The sequence below is a fragment of the Chaetodon trifascialis genome, chromosome 13 (genome assembly GCF_039877785.1).
Source record: "Chaetodon trifascialis isolate fChaTrf1 chromosome 13, fChaTrf1.hap1, whole genome shotgun sequence".
Lineage (NCBI taxonomy): Eukaryota > Metazoa > Chordata > Actinopteri > Chaetodontiformes > Chaetodontidae > Chaetodon > Chaetodon trifascialis.
In genome coordinates this window covers 12,594,146-12,610,573 of record NC_092068.1, presented here as the reverse complement: position 1 = coordinate 12,610,573, position 16,428 = coordinate 12,594,146, and the positions used below count along the sequence as shown (strand labels likewise).

General features: G+C 42.6%; 1 protein-coding gene across 1 annotated transcript; it reads right to left on the bottom strand.

Moving 5' to 3' along the window:
• Positions 1-1,213: 1,213 nt before the first annotated feature.
• On the bottom strand, positions 1,214-14,845 carry col9a1b (collagen, type IX, alpha 1b). The gene is made up of 32 exons (XM_070977455.1): positions 14,618-14,845; positions 14,090-14,152; positions 13,951-13,986; positions 13,794-13,856; positions 12,716-12,769; positions 12,327-12,362; positions 12,176-12,199; positions 12,033-12,086; positions 11,051-11,104; positions 10,817-10,849; positions 10,669-10,725; positions 10,518-10,571; positions 9,030-9,083; positions 8,887-8,940; positions 8,679-8,732; positions 8,538-8,591; positions 8,390-8,443; positions 8,250-8,303; positions 8,065-8,118; positions 7,379-7,423; positions 7,218-7,271; positions 7,077-7,130; positions 6,927-6,980; positions 6,205-6,276; positions 5,957-5,992; positions 5,805-5,849; positions 5,658-5,690; positions 5,397-5,543; positions 4,667-4,721; positions 3,546-3,734; positions 3,342-3,419; positions 1,214-2,202 (listed from the first exon to the last, which is right to left on the bottom strand). The coding sequence occupies exons 1-32, from the start codon at positions 14,690-14,692 to the stop codon at positions 2,006-2,008; spliced, it is 2,040 nt and encodes a 679-aa protein (XP_070833556.1). The 5' UTR covers positions 14,693-14,845; the 3' UTR covers positions 1,214-2,005.
• Positions 14,846-16,428: the final 1,583 nt, after the last annotated feature.

Genomic DNA, 16,428 nt, shown 5'->3' with positions numbered 1-16,428 from the left:
GATGGAGGTGTTGTAGGCTGAAGCATCCTTCAAATGAAATGCTGTTATACATCAAAAGAAGAAAAATTCACTTATAGCATTCAGTTTTACACATCAGCGTGTTTGATTATTTTTACAGTAATGCAAGTTGATCCTGTTGCCACATATAATCTCATCTTGTAAATAAGCTCGTAATGAGGGAGAATATGGATCAGCCTCCCAGCATGGTCCCCCAGATTGAAAATGTCTGCCTGCTGCTCTCACTGTAACTCCTTTCTGCTCCTTTTGAGTGACTTAATGTGTGTTCTTTCGTTTCGTTGAATATCTACCTCAATCTTGGTTTACCACATGTCTACATGATTAGCTATTTTGCAAAAAAAATATCCCAACACTGACTGTTGCCTTTTACTGAAAAAAACGAAAGCAATTCAAACCTCACGTGTATGTAATACAGATATATTGCAGTCCTGGATGTTGGCTTCAGAGTCACCTTCGATAGAGAACAGGGCCGGTGGTGTTCCTGTTCTGGAGGTTGGTCCAGTGTGTATGTGGTTACCAGGTATCAGAGGTTATTTTTTACACTTTTCTTTGCAGCATCTTTTACTTACACTGATGAATGGCACCTGCCTTACACGTGTGCAATAAATGTTATTCAGTGCTTTACCTCTGGTGTTCTTGTGTTGTACTTTGAGCACTTGCGCAGCCTGGGTCTCTATTTCATGCCATGTTTCTGTGTGGTCAGCGACAGTTGAAATAACTCCTCTAAGAAGTTACACAACTGAGATGTTTCAGTTTCTTTAAAATGGAAAGAAGTTCAGTCGTGAACGTGTGAAGATGTGTATGAAACATACTAAACGGCTGTGAAAAGTTCATTTTTCTTGACCTCGAGGTCCATTAAGTAGCCGTTCTGGAACCTTTGATAACATCACCTGATCCTCCACAGCGGGTGGAGTTTGCTCAGTTGTCATGAAAAGGTGGAAGAAAAATCCTGAAAAATGAAAATTGGAGCAGAGGGCACATCATCTGCAGATAAAGGTCATGCAAAAAGGCTGAAAGGTACAGAACAGCAACTAAATGGATGTGAGATTGTTCTGTCAGCTGTGATTTATTTATCTATTTATTCATTTATTTATCTTGATGCGATCAGTTTTAATCAAGCAACTGCATTTCCTCATTAGTCACAGTATACCATCACAGACTGATGTCAGTATACAAAATAAATTAAACACTGCTTAAGTTGTGTTCTTTATTTGTAACATTAATGAGGTTCTCCCTCATCCCTAAAATGTATTTCCATATATGCACGACTGCACGCTGTTGTCATTCTGTACAATTAGACAAAATCTCACATCAGGTTGTTTTTTAGGAAATATAATTAACCACAATTCAAACATTTTTTTTTTTACAGATTTACAGCATAAACTGAAGTCAGTGTGACTTGGTGACATTTTCATCCTCTCTCCTTTTTATTTTAAACTAAAAAACAGTCAGACATACGTAGAAATGTATATTAAAAAGGGGTTTCAGGAGGTTTATCTTTGGTACATTAGCACATAGAGAACAAAAGCATTGAAACAGGCCCCTAAACCAAAAACATCCTGATCCTGATTTGTGCTGGATGATTGTTTGAAATGTAGTGTGAGAGGAGCTTTTATTTCAAAAAACAGAGTAAATGGAGAAAATGAGGAAGAAAATACAGGCAGAGGTACAAGGAGAGTGGGATAAAAAACATTTCTGGTCCTTTCATATTTCGTGCACCTTCCTGAAAATTTCAAAATATCTCTCAGGTAGAAAAACACACCAGGACAAGCTAGACTTTTGCAGCACATAAAAACACTCTCTGTTTCTTTTACGACATGAAGAGGCTGGCTCCTTCTGATGGCTGGCGCGAAACATGCTCACAAGACGAGAGGTTAATGGATCAGAGGCAGCACACCGACCGCCGCCCTTTGGAAGACAGTGTGAAAAATGCTGTGTGCTCAGGGGAGCTAATCCAACAGTCTATCTGTCTCTGCCAGAGTGGCTCTTAGTTCCCTGCTGGTCCCTTCACATCCAGGGACTGGTGGGCGGCCCCTGCCTGGAGGTTGCAGGCTGACGGGTCGCAGTAACCATTAGGACCAGCTGAACCGGGAGGCCCAGGTACACCGGGCTGTCCGGGAACACCAGGAGGTCCCCTCTGCCCGTCCCGACCATCCTGACCGTAGCCGGGTTTGCCGGGCTCACCTGTGATCACAAAACTCACTTTAGGATGCTAGTTGCTACATTTAACAAAAAGCTTCACATTGTCTCATGTTAGCAGCAGTCACATGCACTTATATACACTGTAATTACCCTTCCTGTGCATATTGGACATATTGTTTTAAGAAAGACTTGAAGAAATGTGTATCTACTAGTGCTGTCAATCGATTAAAATATTTAATTGCGATTAATCTCATGAATATCATAGTTAACTTGCAATTAATCGCAAATTAATCGCACATTTTTATCTATTCTAAATGTCCCTTGAATTATCATTTTAATGCTCTTATCAACATGGAAAAGTGGATAGGCTTGCTTTGTGTGAATGTTTTTTTATTGAAAACAACAACGTGTAGTGTTATATTTCACACTAACATTCTCATTTTGAGCAGTCATTCACATTTGAATGAATCAAATCTCACACAATTTAACACTGTCAATAAACAGATGACAAAAAAAAAAAATACTTGGTTACAAAAAAGCCCCTTCAACAGCCCTTTCTAAGGGATCAGAACAGGGTGATCCAAAATAAAATTACAAAGTGCACATTAATGCTATTATCGATAAACTAGGACTCAGGCTATAGTGCAGTTAAACCATGGCTTAAACTTTCCTTTCTTAAGTTTCCTTTGAACATAATAGCATCCATATGCCTCTGCTGTCGAAAGCCATCCATTGTCGCCTGGTTTTGACAAGGAGGCGGCGGAGAATTCGCATTCGCCGTGTGTTTAGCCATCAAGTGGTATTTCAAACTGGATGTGCTACAGTGATAATTCAGTTCACACAGATAATACACACAGATAGCTTTGGTCTTGTCAGTCGACCCATCTTGACATCCACACAAACCGATAGCCTACTCTTTTACAGCTGGCGAGCAGGCAAGACCAAAGACGTGCGTGGGGCGTGCCTATTGTTTTGTTTCTGGTTTACAACCGGATCTTGTAATTTTTCTTACGTTACTAGCAGTGGCCACACCTTATAAAAAACTACAAGTTCACTAGGTCACAAAGAGCGTTAATCTTGCGATAAAGAAATGACGCCATTAAAATTGATTTACGTTAACGTGTTAATAACGCGATTATTATCTACCCTTTAAAGGGATTTAAAAGGGAAAACTGACTCACCAGGAAGTCCGGGAGGTCCTGGCTGACCTTTAGGTCCTCGCACAGTGGGCCCTCTGGAGCCTCTGTCTCCCATTTCACCTGCAACACGTATTATGTAATGAAGATATTTGTGCACAACAAACGAAGACAAATGTCATTGTTTTATTTGCTGCATAATCCTCTAACATCACCCTAAACAGTGACATGTGCCAGCACATTCATTACCTTTGGCTCCTTTGACTCCCATAGTTCCTGGTGGCCCTTTGAGTCCTGGAAGGCCTCTTGTTCCAGACTGCCCAGGGAAGCCATTGTCTCCTGGAATCCCAGGAGCCCCTGGAGGTCCAGGTTTTCCAGGTAAACCAGCTATGCCAGACTCTGGCCTCCTTAAACTAGCAGCTAACTGGGCCAGCTGTTCTGTTGGAGCACAACAGAAAGAACAGTGATGAATCTGATGAACCATTCTAAGCAAAACAATGGCACCAAGACGCTGAATGTTTCCGAACAGTTGTAGTTCACATTTATCAAGGGAACATTTCAAGACACAATACTTTGTAATAAATCATGCCGTAGCATAAGACGGCTCATTTCTGAAAGCCCAAAGCAACTCTCGAGGGGTTGATGGTCCAACAGCTCTTGTACTTGAGTTCAGAGTGAAGCAGAGCGAGGTGAAACTGTGGTCACGATATCCCTCGAGCGGCTCCTGTTTTTCAACCTTTTTCTATAGAACCTCTGTAAATTGAGCTGAAAGGAGATAATACTCTTTATTTCGAGCAATCGGCGACAGAAAATTTATGTTCATGGCGTAAAAGATCTAATATTAATCTCCTGTGTCTCCTTGCTGCGTGGTATTTTACGCCTAAGATTCCGGTTTTCTGGCTCCTGATGAAAATTCATGCAGCTGCTGCTTGGCTGCTCTTTTTTTTTAAGATTTCTTCTTCAGGCAGACTCTTTGCTTGGAGCAGAGGCGTGCAGGTCTGCTGGAGGTGAAATTAATTTTTCAGCACATCGGATATAAAAAAATCATGAATGTAGGAGATGAGTTGTGAGGACGCAAGAGCAACAGAATGAAGAGAACAGAGGTTGTGACTTCAGTGAGACATTTCTAAAGCTCGGAGGAAGAATCTTTCATCCATCAAATAAACAAATGCTGAAGCTTATTTCATGTTTAGGCCGTGAGACCTTCCCTTTTTGAAGCTTCGGAGTATTCAGCAACCGCCCAGATCGATGAGACGAAGGAGGGCCGGCTCTGTATGCGGTTGTGTAATGAGGCATTCTGGGCAAAATTAAAGTCATGGAATGAGGCACAAGGCAGTCATAAATGGGGTCAAAGGCCCATCAGTTCTTACCTTGCATTACTCGCATGCAGACTTGTTTGATGTGCTGATCACTTGGCTCTTTACCCTGAAAGCAAAAAAAAAGATGAGTGAACACCACAGTGTCGAAAACATTTATGTCACCTTGCTGTTATCAAGTGAAAACAGCGCTCCTCGTAGTTTACTGACGTGTTTTCACAGCATTTGAGAGATGACTTGGTTCTTTTGGGAGGAGAAAATTCCACTATTCCTGGGCTCATAAAAGCTGTTTAAAAAACTCCTTTCTCCTCTCCAGAAAAGTTTCCCCTTCCAACAAAATATTGAATATACTGAATTTGAGATAGGATTTTACGAGCCTCAATAAGGAAATGTTCTTTTTTGCTTGCCTCTTCTACAGGGACATCAGAGGGCAGGTTAGCTTTTGGTGGGTACAAACATATTGAATTCCCAGCAAAACAACATTTTAGAGTTTAGAGATATCAGAAGTGCAGAGATAAATGTCTACAAGCAGAAGTATTCAGCCCAGAGGAACTGATTAATGGCCTCTACCTAAGTAGTTTTTATATATATGTTCTGTGGACTTTAAGGAAGAAACTCTTAATAAGCACGATTCCAAAAAATCATTGGGACGCTGTGCAAGATATAAATAAAAACAGAATGCAGTCATTTGCAAACAAACTGTGCTTACTGACAATGGTCCCTGAGTCCATGTAGTAATTCACTTTATACAATCATGTAGTCAAGTAATGAACCTTGGACCTACCGCAGGACCCTGGGACCCTCTGACTCCGGGTGCACCCCTGTCCCCCTGCATGCCCCGTGGTCCAGGTGTGCCCGGCGGCCCCTCGATGCCAGGCTGGCCTCGACTTCCCTCTGGTCCTCTTTTGCCAGGCTCGCCGGGATTCCCGACCTGAATAGAAAATGAGGTACCAGACCGGAGAAATTTTACAAAGCTGCAGCATTTTCACAGTTTGATGGAGCAGGAAAACACAGATGTCCAAATAATCTGTTAATCTGAATTTACCTCTCCTTTAGGTCCAGATTCTCCTTCATCGCCCTATGACAGCATGCAAACAACACAGAGGATGGAAACAAGGACAATTGTACTCTGGTGAGATTGTGAATAGAGATGTTGATTAGTTAGATTAATAGTGTAAGTGTGACAACTTACAACATCTCCTTTGTCTCCAGGGTTTCCCTCATCACCTTGTACTCCCTATGAAAACACAGAGTGTAACTGATTTATATAAAGCAACCCACTTGTTATTTAAATGCAGCATTACTCCTAACAGAGAATCAATATTTAGTATCAGGATTTCATACCTGCTCTCCCTTGGGTCCTACTTCTCCACGGTCTCCCTGTAATAAACAAAACAATTTGCTAAGTGGCTAAATGATCATCGTAGTATTGTTCTGTCTTTCACAGTTCAGAAGATCCGAATGTTCGATTTGTCCACACTAGAGGGAGCTGATCAGCTGTTTGTTGTTGACCATTAATCTCTGTCTTACTCTTTGAGACAATAGTCCTGTATTTGCAAAGGTGTCTGAATGGGACTGTGGTGTTTTCTTACCCTCTCTCCTTTCACCCCGGGCAGACCTGGAGGACCAGGGAGACCAGGAAGGCCGGGGTCACCTTTGGGTCCCTATAACAAATAAACAAGCACATCTAATGAGTAGGAGCAAGGTTACATAAAGTATGTTGAGATCCACAGCAAGACAAACTAAAGCACATCAGTTAACATTGCTATCAGTAGAAATGAAATAATAACTTGGATTTAGGCTGTGTGTACTGCACACATGGTGCTCATCGTGACCTTTTAACGCAGCTCAGCATTGCTTCTTATTCTGTGGGGCATTTTTGTGTGTGCCATTCCTGCTTTGATCACTGGCTGAGGAATGCCAGGAGAACAGAGAGCTCATTCAGACTGCTGCTTACAGGTCTCCCCTTACTGTGAAAATAGACCCCATGTGAGATCCAGCCTCAGTCTATTCTCTGGGACGCTCCACCGAAACAACAGGCAGGACTATACACTCTGAGGCTTCCCTCCTACTCACCTTCTGTCATTTAAAGTATAAGAAATGCAAGAGGTAATCACTGTCTGGTGCCTCTCACTGTGTATGTATTCTCTAAAGGTTTTTCTTTATATCACTATTATCATTGTTGGATGCTCCAGTTTAGGCCTTTCAAAATAAAGGCACAGATAAACTGAATTTGTTTTTTCAAATTCAAAACAAGTTCAATAAAATCTCAATTCATTTTAACTGTGCTCTACAAAACTTATTCATAACCTACCCTGGCACCTGGTTTGCCGGCTGGACCCGAAGGGCCTTGCTCTCCTATGGATCCCTGCAGCAAAGACGAAGAGAAAAAGATATGAAAGTTAAAGGGTTGAGTTTAAACATATGAGCAACATGAAGAAATTCAAGCAGGCAGAATACTCACAGGTTCGCCAATAGGTCCGACAGGTCCCACCTCTCCCTGTTCTCCACGCTCACCCTGTGGTGTGACAGAACAATGACACGGTGACACATCAGAGGTGACAAAAACCCCAACAGTGTTTCAACATGTGCTGCTCACACTTACCGTTTTGCCAGCAGGTCCCATTGTTCCAGGAAAGCCTGACTGACCAGCATCTCCCTGTGCAGAAACAACCAAAGTTGCTTTCAGATTTTGACAGTTTAAGGAAAAAACACAACACATACAAGAAAAAATGCTATTTTTTAATAATTGATCAAGAAAACAACCTTAGGGCCGCTCAAGCCTTTTGGTCCGGGTGAACCAGGCAAACCCTGAAAAACAGAGAATGTGTCTTGAAGAGATACGACAAAAAACAAGGAGAACAATTTCTAAGAACAAAAAGATTTCCAGCCGTAAGTGTCATTCCTAAAAAAATCAACCTTGCCGTAAGAAACACTGTAGCATCAAGACAGAAGGCTCAGTGGATAAAAGAATCATTTGTTTGAGCTTCTGACCCAAATAAGCTCAAGGTGATGAGAGTGCTTTGGATATTTAAATCAGGTGGTGATTTTAACACCTATAAAATCTTCCTTAACGCTGCCGCAGGCAGGCTGTTCATGTTTGCCAACTGATTCTCATTAGTGCCTTGCATGAGACTAATCACAGATTACAGAGAGGGAAAAACTTTGCTCTCACTTTGCCGCCTGGGGAAGACAGTGATTACTGGCTCATGCCATAGCCTCGCATCCATCAGCCTCACATCCATCACAGAGGGATGGAATTCTATAGTATTTTGCTTGAAAATAGGTCAACTTTATCTACATTATAAAACATGTCCTGTTTGAACCTCCAGTGCAGCTGCAGAGATATTGTACCACAACATGCACGCTGCTGTAAAGTGTTCCTGGCAGGTTTACTCAGGCGCATCCGATCAGAGTCGGTCTTGACAGTTTGGGTTAAAGGTCGTACTCACAGGAAGCCCCTGAAGTCCGACCTCTCCAGGAACGCCTGCCTTCCCGATGGCTCCCTGCAGGGAAACAGACAGTGAAAAACAGATACTGCTCCAAACAACAAAAGAGCTACGACATGTTAATATTAGAAACTGTAACATTAAAATGTAACTGTTTCATCAGTAAAGTAGTAGAAATGATGCTGTACCTTTGCTCCTGGCATCCCAGGAATACCCTCACGACCATCCACACCCGGTAAGCCCTGGCCACCAAAAAAGCACCAACAAAAATGAGTTTTCTGCAGACGTTGTATACCTGAACATTAACGCTCATTGATCTGACACTCACGGCCTCTCCTTTGGGACCTGGAAGACCTGTGATTCCTCTCAGCCCTTGAATACCCTGAAAAGCAAAGCAGTAATCCATTTAGTCTCGTTGTTAAAACAAATTCCAGTGAATATGTTTCCTTCGTCTGTGTTGTTGTTGAACCACTAACCTGTTCACCTTTAGGCCCAACCTCGCCCATGATGCCCCTCTGGCCTCGATCTCCCTGAAATAATGCAATGAATCATACACTACTCACGCACACCACATCTGCTGCAAAAACAAAAGCATTTGTACTGTGAGACAAGCTTACAGTGGCTCCTGCAACACCCTGTGGACCTGGATCTCCATCGAGACCTCGAGCTCCCTGCCAGAGAACAATGTTAGTATTGGTATTAGAATCTGTTTAAGGCATAAATATTTGTAATAGACAACTACTAACCTTGAATTTGAAAGTCATTCAGGAAGATTCTGGCATATATGAAAAGTATCGTGGATTTAAAAGTCACAGAAGCACTTACCTTCTCTCCCTTGGGGCCCATCATTCCCATGGCTCCACGAATTCCCTGAGGACCCTGAAATGACAACAGGTGCCTGGGTGAGCATAGGGAAGAGCAGACTGTAACTTGAAGACAAATCTCATCTAATCAATAAAGTATCTAACCATGGGTCCTTGGGATCCGACCTCCCCTGGGCTCCCCTGGTCTCCCTCCTCACCCTGAGTGAATGAAAGACAGAGAACATAAGCGGAAACACAGCTTGAAGTCAATCAGATGAACAGCAAATTTAATAAGAGGACAAACAGAGGCTGCTCCTATCAACTGTGTTAATTATGAAACTAGGCAACCATTCTCAAATGTGTTTAATACTCTTGTTTTAATGGATTGCAAGGGGGCAAAAACAGACGATTTAACTCCAAATTACCATTCTCCTGCCTTGCAAATTACACATAATTCATAAGCTGACGCTAGTGGACCTGAGGAGGCATATGCATTAAGACAGATAGTGGTTCAGGTCTGGGGCTGTGCATATTTTCTGCTGTTAAAAAGGCAATTTCTCCTTTTAATTATGTGTGTTAGAATTGTCTATTAAGACAGGCAAACAATACATACAGTTGCTGATAATTAAATATTACGTGAGAGTGGAACGGGATGAGACAGCATTTGTTTACATCACAGAAAGAAAGAGAACATATTGTGAATTCTGCTTGATTGTCTGATACTAAAAAATTAAATATTCATGGTGTTCTAATGGAGACTGTGCTTTTGTTCTCCAAACTGAGCAAGTTGGAAGCCTGAGTCAGCCAAACCGCTGAATCATAAAAAGAAATGTCTTTAATTTGCACTGGTTTGATTAAAAAAAGTCTAAAGAATCTTCCCGTATTTGCTTATGCACGTAAATTTTTATGCTATTGTTATTATGTAATGCCTAATTATTGGATCATATTGTTTCTGTTCTTTTCAAATGCAAAGTGAAGCACTGCATGTTTTGTATGTAACTGGGTCACACAGTCAGGATGCAATTTTTCAAATACATACAAATTTTATATTCCAGTATTCTCCAATATCATGAATTTATGAGCTTTCGGGCCCAGCACAACATCTTCTTATTCTATTGTTAAGTTCAAATTTATATTTGTGAATCTGTGAGTGGAAAACAGGCAGAAGGCTCTTCAAATGAAACTTCCACTAAAGGAGAAAATCATTCTCGGGGACGGAGCGCAGACTGACAGTAAATCATATCCTGGCATGGGGTGATAAAGGGAGATGGGCCCAGACTCATTTCCATTTATATAGTGCACAGACACATTACAGGGAGAGGGTAGTTGTGCTTGAACATCATTTCAAATAAATCATCCTCCGTGCATTACAAGGAGTCGGAGGCATTACACACAGGCTTGTATCACTTCCTCTTGAAATAGAGCAGCACAAATAATGCTTGTCTCAAAGGAGCTGGGAATTCCTTCTCCACGTTTAAGTCGTGCATAATGGTTTTCTGACGTGGAACGTTGCGGCACGTTGAGGGAAATGTATGTTTTCAAGAGCTATTTATACAGCGCTGTTTGAGTATGTTGTTGATGTTTAGAACATTTCACATGACAAAATTGAATCCATCCAAACTAGGATGTTTCCATGAATAAAACATGTTTTACCTTGTGCCCTTGTTTTCCAGGTTCTCCTGCTTCACCTTTGACACCTTTGTGGCCCTTGAAACATGCAGAGAATCACCACTTAAGCACATCACATCTTGAGACAGTAACATGATGTCAGTGCGACACAAAACACCTTAACTCTGCTTCTTACCTTCATGCCAGGGAGGCCAGGATGCCCAGGGGCCCCGGGCGGACAGGAGTTTTGGCACTAAACAGCAAAATAATTGACAGAAAATATTCCTGAGATTTTATGCAAGAAAAAAAACCTCATTCATAACCTCCAGAAAACAATTATTTACCAGGTCGGCACTGCCTAGCATTCCAGCTGCACCCTGAAATTTAGAGAGAGCACAAGTTAAATTCATCAACATGAAGATGGATCTAAGGAGCGTGTCAATTGAGGAAAGACATCACCATCATCAAAGGCCGAATGAATTTCCCGGTTGCATCGGGCTCCTTCCCTTTTGAAATACAAAGACAAATCTAATCGCTCAAACATCGCGTGAGATGTCAAATGAAGCTGTGTCACTTACTCTGGGCCCTGTTGGTCCACGAGGTCCCTGTGGCCCTCTCACACCTATGGCCCCCTGTGGAAACACATTAAGTGCATCAAAGACTACACAAAGAGAAAAAAACAAGTGGGCTCCACAACACTGCTGAAGCTTTTCTTGTTGGATCAGTCCTCGGTGGTGAGATGTGCTCAATGTCAATATTTAACAACTTAAACAAATCTACCTCAACCAGATTTTACAGTTTCAAGTCTGCGCATTCATTGTTAAATGTGCAAATGTCTGTTCCGGGGAATTGTAAGTTACTATTTTCACTCTGAAAGTCCATATTTTCATGCACAGTGAGAGTTCAGGCTAAATTAAATGTACTATGACACATAGCGAGTTAAACCCAGATTGTAAACTTACTCTTTATCCAAAATCACTGCTTAGAAATCCAATCTAAGATGATGCTGACAACTATAGCCAAAGGGCAAAACTTGACTGAAAATAAATCAAAAATAAAGCTTACTTATAAAGTGCAATTAAATATTGGAATACCCAGAGGTGTATATATTCAGGTGAACTGAATATTTTATATTTTGTGTTGATTTTCTAGCCTGTAAATCAATTTTTTAAAAATCTTTGAACATGTGGAGAAAATACAGAATCCATCCACCTTCAATCTGACAAGAAAATAATTAAACATCAAATACAGCACATTTCGACTGGAATGAGCATGCTGTGCACAGAGTATCTACTTATGATGTTGTGATGATGGAGGGTATGTTAGACACCAGGTTTCAGTGATGCCAATGATCCCGTCACAGTGGCTTCACCTACATACAGTATTTCTCCCTTCAGCTTGGACCGACCTTCTTTGTGTTGTTACATGTTCTCTGTCATTGGCCAATGGTAACATACCACCACATCAGTGCTCATGCTGGTAGTATTTGAAGCTGCAGTGTGTTTTCTAGCATGCAGCCCTAATTTAAAACAGATTAAAAGTCGTTCTGTCTCTACTCACAGGTGGTCCAACTTTTCCCAGTTCACCCAGAAGTCCCACAGGCCCGGGTGGTCCCTGTTCAAAGTCACATTTCAGGTATTCAATATTAACCTCAATTTTTGATAAAAACTGTGGTGATTGTGTAGCATAAACAAATTACTTACAGGGGGTCCATCTGGCCCAACACCCTAAAGAGAGACATTATATAATATGACTCAGTGTGATATATAGAATTTGGTGCACACAAGAGAAGAAAGATGGTCATGGTTGATCTGATCTTTGGTCTGACAGATTTAGAGAAGAAATGCTACTCACAGCCGCTCCACGAGGTCCAGGCTTCCCAGGTTCACCCTAAAGGGCAAAGACAAATACATTAGATACACAGAATACCGAAACACTGTGTTCAGGTAAGATTGAGCTGTGTGAGCCTGCAGACGGTCCGAGTTAACATTCCTCCGGCTCATCACATGACTGCGCCGGGCACACTTGACCCAGCAATGTTTAGCCTAATGAGGACCGATGTTGGGGCTTCATTCCCCACGGAGATTACACAGAAGACTTGCAGGATTAAGTCTCATTTGTCATGAGGAATTGGTTTATGCACTGCGGCTCTCGCTGCCATGCCAAAAGACTGGACAGCAGCTTGGCACCATTTCACTGACAGCCTCTGAAGCAGGAAAAGCAAAGGCTCATTAGTCACTCACTTTCTGTCCGGGGGGACCGTCGGGCCCAGGATCTCCAATAGGGCCGGTCAAACCCTGCAGAGGAGAGACATCATGCTTAAGTAACACATCATAACAAGCCTCGGATACCTTCAGTGTCTATATATTTTCACCAAAAATAAAAAAAACGTGCAAGTTAAATGCACCTTCTGCTTCTTTTCTCCTCTGTAAATATTTCTATATTCAGCATCAGATCTCGATGTATTACATCATCATGACACACTCATCCTCCAGTGGGAGGAGTCCTGTGTATTCATAAGTAAGCATAACTTCACGATCACCCCCCCTCCTCTGAAATGTCTCAATATAAACTGCACTGCTGCCTCAGTCTCACTGAGATTAAAGCTCCATTTTGAACTCGTCATGACGTCCGCACGAGTGTGTTCAACTTAGCAGACACACAGAAAACGCCAGAGCCAGGGCAGAGGGCAAAAGTGTCAGACTGCAAACTAAGCAGAGAGCAACATTCCTCTGGCTCCTCTCAAACAAGCACACTGAAAGAAATCATTCCACACTGTTTTGAGGATTCTCAACGGGAGATACCAACAGAGGCCAGCAACAAAGCTGCTATTGTTTTCAGAATCCTGGCCGGTTGAGGTATAACACAGGCTCATAATGGCTCATAATGCATAAAGTATGTGCCTTTTCATGGTAGTCTGAATGAGCCTGAATTAAAACTTTAAGCTGTACTAAATCTACCTACAGCCTCTCTTTGTCAGTCTATCATCAGCAGCAGTATTAAGGTCGGATGTTTTCCTGACCCTCCTTTCAACCCTGAAGGGAGCAAAGTTAATAACGCTCAGGCCCTGGTTTACCCTGCTACAAAGGAAATTTGGATTTGTTCATCCTGTTTCATAAATTCCTCACATTTTTACACCCTTTTCCCTCAAGATCCCCTGCTAAATCTGAAACTTCATGGGTCACTCTACAAGACTAAGAAGAGCAAACGTAACCTATATGGTGGGAGGATCGCAGGTTACAGTTCCACCCCCTGGCAGGTGTGTGGGATGCACGTTGGCTTGATTTAATGCAGCAAATATCTAAAACATAGAGTACTCACATCATTTCCAGGAATCCCAGGTAATCCTGAAGAGCCGGGTTTACCTGCATCTCCATCAGGCCCCTAGTAACAAAGGTTTCACATATATTATTCAGTGAAAAGCCCTCCAGTGAAAAGCAATACATCATTTGAATTTCTTATTAAACGTTATAGTTACAGGAAGACCATCCTCGCCATCTGCTCCCCTTTCTCCCTGAAACAAAAGAGATTCAGAGCTCTTAGGTGAGCCAATAGTGAACTACTTTCAAATCATTTTGGCACAATATGGATAGTGTTAAAGGACTGAGAGCACTTACAGCAACGCCATCAATTCCTGGGACACCTGCAGGTCCCGGAGGGCCAGCAGGTCCTTGGTTCCTCTGAGTAGAATAATGATAATATGGTCAGCAAATATCAGCTCAAATTTATAAAAAACAACCTTACCCCTGTTTGCCATTTATGATATTGACATGCAGCTACACAGGCGAGATGAAAAGAATGAGAGCAGGTGCACTGACTTCTTGTGTGTTTGCGACATACAAACACTGAAAAAGCTTCCAGCATATAGAGCTGATTTCTGATTGCAGGATTCATCAGCATTAGATAACACTTTCCAGAGGATAGAATAAAAAAGGAGACTCTAGACAAAAGTCGCACTCCTGACTTATTTCCTTGCCTGGTCCAATAAATTTATTGGATAAAACTCTCACCACAATTAGCAGGCAGCATGGATTTTGTCATTTAACCTGAGCACCAGGACAACACTCACCTGCACCTCTGTCACATCAGGCTGTAGAGACAAAGAGAGAGGTCAGACAGAGGGAGAGAAACATAGTTAGTCTTACTTGAGCGGAGCAGATAAGGACAAGCTGCAGAAGCAGAAGCAGAAGTGGCCCTCTAACGCTGGGGCCCCGAGCCATGATCTCCCCGTGGGCAGGAAAGGTAAAAGCTGTAAGTCCTTTCTCTGGGATTTGTTGGGCTGAAGGAGCCCCCGACAAAACAACCCAACTGAATCCGCTTCGGCTACCTAGACCGTGCGAGGTCCCATAGCCATCAGCGGCTCATGTATATTCATGCCTGGCTTGGCTACAGGAAGGGATTGGAGGGTTTGCAGGGGGGGCGCAGCAGGGAGGGGCCACGGCGCGGACGCCACCAATAGGCAGGGTCAGCGGGTTATTTGACCTCTGCTATGAACCAAAACTATTTTATTTAAACTATATATTAGCTGTGGCGAATTTAAGCTCGTTTTGGCTTAAGAACTCCGCTTTTTACGCACAGTGTTTGGATGTTGCTTGGTTTTATTTAGCCTCTCCACTAAACAGCAATTTAGGCTCGTCCAGCTAAACCAAAATTTCAGTTTGCAACTGATGGTCTGACGCTTCAAAGCACACACTCAGATTGTTGTTGATTGTGTTTAATTCATCTTACCGATGTCCTGGCTGGGAGGTCATAGCAAGCCCCTGCCCGGGCACGCGTCACGTCGCAGTGAATCAGCATTGATTGGAGTTCAAACTTGATCAATAAAGAAAGGGAAATAATAGAGTAGCATCATCATAACAAGTTCACAGATGGTAAAAGCTGTATGCTAAAGCTCCACAGCCCTGTATCCACACTGCGGCGCAAAGATCAAGAGGCTGTTTCACTAACAATTAAGCCCCGAGTCTGGATTTTCTGCAGCATCCGATAAAAAGCAGAGAGCAGGATATATTTGCACAATAAATTAGTCACAGTCTGGGGCTCATTATCGAAACATTACTGTGGGGTTTAAACGCTTATGTGGTCAAAGATGGTAAATGGGAATTCATAGTAGGATGTTGATTTCGTGGGTAATTGTGCACAACAAAGCGGCTGAATCTGGGCTGCATAGTGTGGTGCTGCAGGGGCGGTTCAGCCTGTACGCTGCTCCTCACCAGAACCTGCAACAAATTCCACATATTTGTCGGCAAAGCCTGAACGGAGAGGCAGCAGGTTTAAACTACCGAGCACTGCCACAGACAAACCAAACGGTAAGGTGAGAAGACACAGGGATTACCAAACTTTTGCATGTGAGAGAAGGACACAGAAACTCCCCTACACGAATCCAAAGTAAGAGAATCTCACAACTGGCATTTTTTTTGGTCAACAATGCTGCTGCCACAACATGAAATCATCGTAAAGTTGTCATTACTCTTACGAATAGCCTTCAAAGGGGAATACACTTTAATGTGAAAGGACACACAGGATGTTCCTCTTCACATCAAAATGTTCTACATTAGGAAATTTGGCGCTCGTGGATGATCAATCAAGTGACAGTGAGTAAAAAAAAAACAAAACAAAAAAAACGAATCAATCCATTCATCACATCCTCCCTCTGATGAAGAAGTGCTGGGATGTCCAGGGAGCGTCTGTGGCCCCTGACAGTGAGTGAACTGTAACACGGCAGGCACACTGTGGTGTTCGCCTTATTGCAAAAGTTCCGACTCGGCGCTGTAATAAACGTACCGGAATTGCCATCACAGGGTTGTCCTGGAGCTTTCCTATCAACGTGAAGCCATCCAGACTGACTTTTTGTCGGGGCGGTGTCTCCTGAGAGCCCACCATGGCACAGTCCACGAACAGGGTAACGGAGCGCCTGCTGACGTCCAGCTGGACTTTGTGCCACAGCTCATTGAAGAGA